This window comes from Egretta garzetta, unplaced genomic scaffold, assembly GCF_000687185.1.
Source record: "Egretta garzetta isolate BGI_Z169 unplaced genomic scaffold, ASM68718v1 scaffold125, whole genome shotgun sequence".
NCBI lineage: Eukaryota > Metazoa > Chordata > Aves > Pelecaniformes > Ardeidae > Egretta > Egretta garzetta.
This window is the reverse complement of record NW_009259877.1, coordinates 3,251,784-3,261,821: the sequence shown is the minus strand read 5'-3', so window position 1 is coordinate 3,261,821 and position 10,038 is coordinate 3,251,784. Positions and strand designations below refer to the sequence as shown.

The 10,038-nt window shown below is 34.6% G+C and overlaps 1 protein-coding gene across 1 annotated transcript in view; it reads left to right on the top strand.

Moving 5' to 3' along the window:
• PNPLA4 (patatin like phospholipase domain containing 4) overlaps positions 1–10,038 on the top strand; it is a 22,884-nt gene that overhangs the window by 1,715 nt on the left and 11,131 nt on the right. Inside the window, exons 3-5 of the mRNA XM_009640148.2 lie at positions 5,085–5,269; positions 9,200–9,294; positions 9,471–9,606. Of these exons, the coding sequence (XP_009638443.1) occupies positions 5,085–5,269; positions 9,200–9,294; positions 9,471–9,606 (416 nt within the window). The remainder of the gene's footprint in view (positions 1–5,084; positions 5,270–9,199; positions 9,295–9,470; positions 9,607–10,038) is intronic.

The following is a 10,038-nucleotide window of genomic DNA, read 5'->3' as shown; positions in this document are numbered from 1 at the left end:
CTTTGCTTGTTTGGTCATTCCTAGGTAATAACTAATCCTTAAATGTGCTACCGTGCATTATACATTTTAGCTTCTGTGCTTCAGGGTGCTTGGTCATTAGCATTCTATGTATATTTAATTTTCGTTTGTAAAGGTTTTTTAGGCAGTTGCTTTGGGCATTTTCAGCTTTTGTTTACATATGGGTGACAGGGAGGTAGTTATGACTGGTTAAGATGCTTAGATCGTGTACTGTTTATATAATTATATTGCTCAGTATGAGAAACTATTCTGCTATTTCTTGTGCATGACATTTAGGAAGACAGTACTTATCCTGAAAACGCTATATTGTATTGTATCATAATTCTTCTGTACAGGCTTGTCTCCTTACATATGTTCTCTTTTAGGTTTGCATTACAAACAGATGAGATACTGCTGATTTTTTGAATGCCCCTCCCCCTGCACTCCCAGTATATTTTAAATTACCAGTGATTATTTTTTTTTCTGCAGATGTGAGAATCTTTTAAATAGTACTCTTAGGTTTATGTTTACTCCTCAATGCTCCTTCTTTACCTGTAAAGTAATGAAACTGAACGGCCCCAATGTCCTTCTAGTTTCTTCTTGTACTTCTCTTTCTCATGCTTCTGTTTTTTTCTTGTAGACAACAGAATCATAACTATCCCCTTAACCAGTTAAAATCTTTATATTTTGAAATTTGCCAATCACATAACATTTCTGAAAAGCAGTGGCAAAAGCATTTACTATGTTCTGTTTACCTCGTATCTCTAGAGTGTGCACACTGTCCAGCTGAAATGTACTTGTTCATTGAAATTTTTTATTAACACATGCCAACTTTGAGTTAATAGATAATATCGTCAACAGTCAGAACTTATGTTAAACCCTCTAAGAATATTTATTCCGAAGTCTTGTGGAAGAGGTGTTTCATACCATTTCTAAGATAGCAAGATTTCTGCTGTTTGCTCAGGCAGCTGAAAAAATGGTCTATGTCCGGATGTGACTGTGCTTGTATTTCTGGTACTCTGTAAGAAATTGGCAGGGAATAGTCTTACTGTAGACTTGATTAAGTTTCTCTGTATGTTCTCTTGGGAGCTGTTATAACCCTAGTATTCTTTTTGATCAAAAGAGCAGTGATCATCAAAGCAAAAGACATTTTTCAATCATACTGTCTCTGAAATGCACCATTCTCTAACTTGCAAATCAAGTGTTGCCATGACATACTTGCAAAAATCAAAAGAAATGGCGAAAGTTATATTCTTATAAAAGTGAGTATCTTGTTTTCCTGTTTCTTGCTTTTCTGATTTTACAGGACATTCATCTAACGAATGCTTTCTTACATTTTTCTCTCACTCAGAGATTCCTTTGCAAGATGAAATGACATTGCTTAACTGCATCTGTCAAGCAGATAGTTCCTTACAGAATCATAATTCTTATCCATCTGTATCATCTTTGTAGGTTAAGTGCTTTTGTTAGAAATTTGATGTAAGAGGCCTTCAATTCAGTGTACAGAACCTCCCTGCAAATAGGTGCATAGTGCTGAATGAAGATGTTAATATTCTGTTGTTTCTTCTCTATAATGCTGATTATTTGCAATACTCTATTGATTTTAATGTTCTGAACAAATGAAAGAAGGCCTGATTGTTTCACCCAGTAACAGGTACTAGCTATCACTTAGGAGCTGAACATTACATGATTTTTCAATTGACAACTGGATAAAGCCCTGAGCAACCTGATTTGATCTGATAGCTGACCCTCTTTTGAGCACAAGAAGGTTGGGTAAGAGACCTTCTGAGTTATTCTATGATTCAGTGATTATTTTTTCTCTCATTATTTACCCACTTGTAGGGTTGTTACATGTATGTGCAAAACCTATTTCTCAGTCATGCAGCTAGATGTAACCACTGGATCTGTCATTTGAACCTGAATGTCACCTGCCAATTAACATCTGTACTGAAGTATTCTTAAATTTCTTGTATATGTGACAAATACATAATATAGACCTGAGAACTGACCCTAATTAATAGAAATTTAATGACTTGATAACACAGCCATGCAATTGTTACTTTTGATTTTAAGGTCTCTTGGAGAATCTATAAAACAGTGCTGTATTTCATGCCATACAAATCCAGTGGATCAAGTACTTCTGTTTAAAAAACAAAAAAATATTTATTTGTAACTTATTTTTGGATTGCATTCATTTCTTTTTTTGCACTTGAAATTAGTCTACTCTTGACAGAATGTGAGAGTAGCAGCATTCTTTAACAGTATTCCTTTATTGAAATCTTAGTGTTCTTTTTTTCTTTTTGCATGTTTGCCTCTCACGGAGTCCTTTTGTCAGTCAAGAAACTGATCTGAATACTCATTCAATAATCTCTGTCTCTTGGGTAGGGGAATGAAGGAGGAAGAGAAGTATGGGATCTAAGTGTTAAGACATTAACTCTCATCAAAGAGCGAATGCTATGTATCCAGACACTCAAGAGAACAGTGGTTACTGACAATAACTGATAATTAGGTAGGACTAAAGCTCATATAAGAAGATAAAACTTCCTCACGAAGCCTTGTAAGAGAACGCATGGACATTTGACTTTAGTCAGTATATTTTCATAGGTCTTCATCTGAGATTCGGATAATCCCTTCAGTTCATATAACCTCCTTTTCTGTTCTTTTCACTGTAGAGGAAATGTACCAGCCAATTCTTTATACATTGAAGTGTGATTGTCTTCTACATTTGTAGGGATTTTTTTTCTTTTAAAAAAAAAAACCCTTTAATCTAAAAATTTCTCGCTGTAGCTACGTTTTAGATACTCTTTTTAGTTTTGATCTCTTTTGGATTTTTGAATGTCTAAATGTTATCCAGCAGGGAGAGATACCCTTTAGAATGCTTTGTAGAAGGTTTAGAAGATGTATATATCCATGTACATGAGCATACATAAGCTTGTTTTTATTTAAACTTACTATCTCACACTTGGTTTCTAAGTTGCATTTCATAGGTCCCTTAGACATGATTCTTGGGATTTGTGAACTCTTACTTTACTGGTTTATTTTCTGACCAATCAACTACGTAAACATGGTCCTTATTTCTTACAATGTTTCACATTAGTAGTGTCTTGAGCCTGAAATCTCTTTTGGACAAAAATGGGAGTTAATTTTTCCATGCTCGATTGTCTTTCTACTTAATAATGCTTTAAGCAACTTCACCTTTTTGACAGAGGGGCCTGTGATGCAAATGCATCTTTGCTCCTGATTTGCAGAAGGCATGGAAACAGCTGCAGCACTGGTTAAACTACTGAGAGTTTAACTAGCCTGAAAGCAAGCACATCATGGCATTGTACTTCAAAGTCTATTTAGGTTTTTCCCACTCTACTAAAAAAAAAAAAAATCTTCAAAATAGAGTTGTGTTTGTTGTTTTCCAGTAAAATCTTGAGTAAACTTTTTTATCTTCTATGCAGTACAGTGATTTTTCTTTAAATTAAAAAATTCTTTTTTTTTTTTTAAAAGTAGTAACACGACTTATCATTTGATTCGCTGCAAGTGCCTTTCTCTCATATTGCCATAGCAAGAGCCAATCCTGAAATCCTTTCTATCAGTACAAATGTGTTGGATATATTACAGGTATATTTACAAGTGGATATGCAAGCATTTCCAGTGTAAAGAGGGTAAAGCACAGTTGATAAAGTACCTTATGATAGTGTAGTGTTTTAGCAGCATAACTGATGCACCAAACAGTATGCCCTGGCACTATGAGATACGTGCTTGCTCACTTTTTTGTTCCTTTTTTTTTTGTTTTTGGTGGGGTTTGGTTTTTTTTGTTGTTGTTTTTGTTTTTTAGGAAAACAGTAAACATGGTTAGACCCATTTGTGGTCTGATTTTAATCATGTTATGGGCAGAGCAGTTGAGTTTAGTATGTCTTCTTATCTAGTGGTTTTGAAAGCTGTTTCTTATCCTTGTCTTTCCTGCTCTTTCCATTTCTGAGCTGAAGAGTCAATTTAAACCAAAATCTGTTGCTGTACATGTGTGCTAACTTTTAACTGATACCACAGTGTCTGTAGATTATTTCCAAGAGAAACATCTCATCAGCTGTCTCATTACAAACCAGAAAAATCAAGTATAGTCCTGAGTATACTGATTTTTTTTTTTAGTCCCGTTCATATTGATGCATAACCAAATATACTAGGAGTTTATTTTTAATTCAGTACTAAAATAATCTGTAAAATATCTTGTATATCTGTACAATATAATCTGTAGAATAGCTTGCTCTCATAATTATAGTTATTTGCAGAAACAGAAGAGCTAATGAGATGTACAGCCTTTTTGTTTTGTTTTTTTTTTTTTTTAATAACCAGCCCCTAATGATCTGAACTTACACTTCCTGTTCATGTTTGTTGTTACATTTAAATTCTGTCCTTGACACCTTCAGAGTGTGTGTTTTCATACATTTAGTGTTTTGTATTTTACTTTGGTGGGGTCTTTTACTCCTTATTTTAATAGTAGCAACGATATGTTGTGTGTTTTTTCTTTTCTAAATAAGAAATTACTATAAATAAGAATTTGTCTATTAGTGATTACTAATAATACTAGTAGGCCAATGAGTTCCAAAGGTGAAGGAAAAAATGTTTTCTTAGAGAATTATATTGGGTTCAAGACTGTGTGTGTGTCAGGGGAGTAAGATGACACAGTAGCCAGCAGTTTTAGAATTAGTTTGATTTTTATTCTAGGTGGCTAACAGTGTTCACTCTACAACAGCATTCTTTTACCACTTTTGAATATCTGCTTTTATTTAATTTTTTTTTTTTTTTTTTTTACAAATCAGATGAAAATGCACAGTTCTGTTGTAAAGAGAGAGATTTCTTGATTGAAAAAGGGTTTTGTGCTAAGGAGTATTTTAGAGTTGTTTTCAATTTTGGAGATGCTAAACTAACTGTTACTTGTTTGATATATTGGGTAATCAAAAGTTTTTACTATTCTTAAACAAACCACTTTTTGTTATATAGATATGATATATTATGTGTTCCGTGTCAAAAGAATATATGTATATCATAAGATAAAATTAACTGATCCTTCTTCTGACTGTGAAACTTTATTTCCACAGCACAAATGAAACATATCAATCTGTCATTTGCAGCTTGTGGGTTTCTGGGTATTTACCACTTGGGGGCAGCAGCTGCTTTTTACAGGCATGGTAAGAAGTTACTGAAAGTTGTGAAAGCTTTTGCGGGAGCTTCTGCGGGATCACTGGCTGCCACTGTCTTACTAGCAGTACCAGAAAATATAGAGGTAAATTAATAAACTTGTAGGTATAGGACATGATCATTTTTAGAGGATATTTTTGATATAATCATCTACCATTAAGTTTTAAAAAATATTTTGGTTCTTGTTTTTGTTTCTTCTAAAGGAACAAGACTTGTGTATGTGTTTTCATTAACAAAATCTGTCATTCACGGGCAGAAATGTTTGTGAAGCAAGTATTTCCTTATGACAAAAGTCTGTCATATGAACTTAATATTTTAAGCTATGTAAATATAAATTTCATGTGTGTGAATGTGGAGTTGCATGCAACCAGATATACTTTAATATACTGAAATGTGTAGGCACTCAATCACTGTACATTACAAAGCTAATCATTGTTTTCTTGGCTAGAGATAGGCGTTGTTAAGCAAATGCATAGCACCATCCTTCATCCCTTTGTTAAAAGAGCTGAAAATGGTAGATGGACTGTATCTTCATAAAGTTGAAGAATATCACACACCGGCTCAAATGTTTTTCTTGCTGTCTGTGCTCTGTTAGACAGTGCAAGAAGCGGCTTGTGCACCTCCTCTAGACTCAGTACAGTTTACGACTAACAGCAGTAGCCCCACTGTATGCCAGGGAGGATTAACCCTCACAGTGTTCTGTTCTGATGGGCTCGATACATATGTGTTTGGGTTTTTTCTCCAGGGATGCCACCCTTTTCTTATCATGGATATGGTGTCATGTAGAGACAGCAATGTGATATTTAGTGACTGCTCTTACAGGTTCTATGGGAGAGCATGAGCTTGTCTTTGTTTTTTCCCCTAAGGTTAAAGCTGCTTTGCCCTCCTGAAGTGCCTATAGTGACTTTGCCTTAATATATTTAGCGGACTAGGCCTTGCCAAAATGTTAATATTTCTTTAGTATTTTGAATTATAATAAACAGCATTATTGTGGAGGAAAAAAAGGCTGTTAGATTTTTGTTCTAAGTACACTTAGGTTTCAGTCCCGTGAGCATCAGGCAACTTTCTCTGGGCCTCGCTTGTTACAACTTTCATTGAATTTGATTCAAGCAATAGTCCCAGCCAATACTGCGCTTTGCCACTGATCCTTCTGTTTGTTTGATTTTTTTTTATATTTTTTTTTTTCTGCTGTGATATGAACTTAGCTTGCAGTTAGCTATACTTCTGTTGCTTTCAGCAGTAAGTTCTTCCCTGGCCTCTTTCCACCCCACCACCACCCAAGTGCATTCTTTATATGATTTGGTATTAGGAAAGTTCCACTCTATTGTGAAGAGAACCTTGCTTGTATTCTGTTCAGATGTTACTCCTTTTCTGTAGCCTCTGATTCAAGTTTCCTTCGTATAATGCATACCTCTGATTTCAATTTCCTATATGGTGAACACAGCAGCTAGCCTTCTCTTAGCCCAACAAATTTTTTTTTGCTTATTCTAGGTTATGGTTATGAGTATTTGTTCCCAACCTGGTCCAACTTACAAAAATCTTTCTAAGTAAAAATACTAGAAGAGTTGGGGGTTTTTTTTTATATATTTGTGGAAACTAAGTGCATATTACATTGAGTCTGATGGATTTTTCCTTGAAAATTTGTAATTTTCATACAAACTGAAGAATGTTTCCTGAACTTTTTATACCTTTTTTTTTTGTTATTTACTTTTTAGTCATTCTGTTATATTGCTTAAATGCAAAAGCGAGAGCTATTTTGGGGGGGGAATAATTCTGTGTGATTCTCATGGAATTTAAGACAGTGTTGTGTACTGAATAGAATTAACTTTTCTTATCAGGATAATTTTATTTTTACCTTTATTACATTTCTGACTTGAAATACTTTATATCCAGAAATACAACTTTTACATCAGTTAATTTGTTTTTATTTCCCCACCCAGAGATGGCTATGTTAGACAAGCTATAATTAGGACTTTCTCCATCTCCTAGTCTCAGAGCTCTAATACAACCTTTCCTTAACTTGGAGAGAATGTAACATTAAGGATTTCTTGTTTTGACTGTTGCTGTTCTAATATGACAGTTTGCAAATGTTTTTCAGTCATATATTGGATTTTTGTCACTGTTGAAAAGGCATGGGACTTGAGAATTCTAGCGAGGCTTATGGAGTTATAGATAAGTGCCTATTTATTTCAAAAGTACCTTGATCATGTTTGATGTCAAGTTTGCTTAACGCAGTACAAGTGGTTAGAATTTCTAAACATGTCCTCAGTCACTATTTCAAATTTGGATGTATTGTTTAAAGCTTCTAGAACTAAAAGTATAAACAATTTGTAGCTGTAAGAAATTGTCCCTTTTGGCAGCAAGAATCATGTGGTCTATGGTTGGTTCTTGGAAGTAGCAAGTAGTTTTCTGTCATTCACCTACGTTGGGATTCATCCAGCCCACTGTTACTCTTAGCTCCCTGTCACTTTATTAAAGCGTCTTAGGTGGTAGTTCTGAGGTGCTTTTATGTCGGGTTTGTGGGTTTCTTCTCTATTTAGAGGAAAGTATCTGAATGTGCCTCTTTCCAGCTGATTGACTACAGAAGAAGCCTAACTGCCTGATGTAGAATAAATTCAAGACTTGGTGCATGTAACTGGTTTAGTATATTGGAATTGGCTTGGAACTGGCAATTGCAAGTACCTCCAAGGGTAAAGGTGCACAGCTAACCTATGTGAAATGAATTAGCAGAAATCTTTACAGCGATTGTTGCTTTAAGAGGTATGGACCTCTTAACAAACTTTTTTGGATACATTTATTCGAAGGCTATATAGAGAAAGTGGATGCAAGAACTACATTTCTGTCTTTCCCTTAGCTGAGTTCTCTGTCGTACAAGTTACATGAGGAAGTTAAACTGCTCCCAGCAGCTTGCTCCAGATGTCATACTAATCCTAACCCCAACTCTTTCCTGGTTTTCCTTCCATTAAGTCCTTTACCCTCCTCCTCAATGGGACACATTCTCAATCATTTATTTTGTTACTAGCAACATATCTGTTCCTCATGCAGGAAGCCAGTAAGCCAGGCACCCCAAACTATTTGCAGACAGATCTTTTATTCTGTTAATGTGGTTATATAGGTGAATATGAGTATAAAATATTTACTGAGTACCAATTTCAGGAAGTTTCATGGATTTAGTTTTTTCCCAAGTCCCTAAAATTGTTAGAGAAGTCTGCATGAAAGGATGAATAGTGAGTCTTAAGCATTCAGTATTGGAATTCAGAATCTTTTTGCTAAAAAAATAAACGCTACCTATTCCTTTGCTCTCCTTTTGGAGTTCCTATGGCTCACACATGGCTATTTTCCTGCAGTCTTTAACACTAGGCATTTCAGCTTGTGTGAAAGAGGTTCTCTGCAGTGGAATCTGTTGCCTGGTTTTCTGCAGTTGTGTGTTTTTCTTTTGTCTTCCACGGTAGTATTCCGTTCATTAGATACTTCTATAGTATTTAATTCATTGAATACATGTTTATGTTGTTAGCATGGGTTTCATTAGTGAGAAGAAATTGTGGTAATTTTAATTTTTTTAATGCTTATAGGCATCTTAAAGTACTTGTGCCTGGTTTTAGTACTGAGGTAGTCTTTAAAATAAAAAGTAGCTTTACGCTTGAAATATAAAAGATTGTTCTTATAATGATATGGTTCAGAGAACTGATTATTTAGCAGTGGTAATACATAGAAAAATAGCCTATAACTTCACTTGATTGTTAAAGTGGTATTCTTGTGAGGGTTTATTATTATTAATAATAATAATAATTTTTTTTTAAATTGGGATCTTGCTTTCTTACAAATCAGTTCTTATAAAAGGATCAAATTTTGTTATGCATATCTTGTTAAAAATTAAGTACACATGGGAAAATATTTTAGTTGGATCTTACAGTTCTCTCTTGATTAAAGCTTTAGCCACTAGTATGTTTTAGATACTGTTGAACATACTTCCTATAACTAAAACATCCTTAATGGTGAATTTTTTAATTTGCAGAAGTGTAAGCACTTTGCCTATGGATTTGCAGAGGAAGTTAGAAAATTGGACTTCGGTGCTGTAACGCCTGGTTATGATTTTATGAAAACACTGAGGTACCTATCTTAATGCATCTATAAGATTAGTTTTGTGTGAAGATCTCTAAATGAAAATGGAGAGTGTGTGTACTTTTTCTGTACTGTGGGGCGCTCAGCACTCTTTCACCCCTAACAAATTTACAAGGTTTTTAAATAATTATGGTGAATAATGTTTAATATTTTCTTTACTCTAGGGAAGGCATAGAGTCTATTCTTCCTTCTGATGCTCATGAGACAGCTGAGAACCGGCTCTATGTGTCAGTCACTAACACCAAAAATGGGGAAAATCATTTGGTTTCAAGTTTTGCATCCAGGGAGGACCTCATTAAGGTAATGAAGTTGAATATTGCTGCTTTAAATAGAAATGCTTGAGTTTCTTCAAGGTCTAGGAGTTCGCGGAGGTGTTTTGCATCTGTTACTTCACTGAATACCATTTATATTACATTTCATCACAAAAGAAAATGAAGAGAAAGTTCTGTCTTAAAAGAAAAAAAATGCAACACTTTTCTGCGGGTTCTTGTGGTGAATAGATACAATGTAAAGTTCCATTTATAAACTGTATTTTAACTGTTGCTGGAAAGCATATCTTTTACTGCCCATCTCTTTTCTTTTGAATGCCACTTTTTAAACTTGGATCGGGATTGTATACATATGCTGATGTGAAATGGTAGGATGAATTCAGATGGATGCAAAGCAAATGTTCTTAATAAGTTATAGCAGAATAAAGGAGGGAATAGAATAAGAAGGAATTCCTTCTTTCCC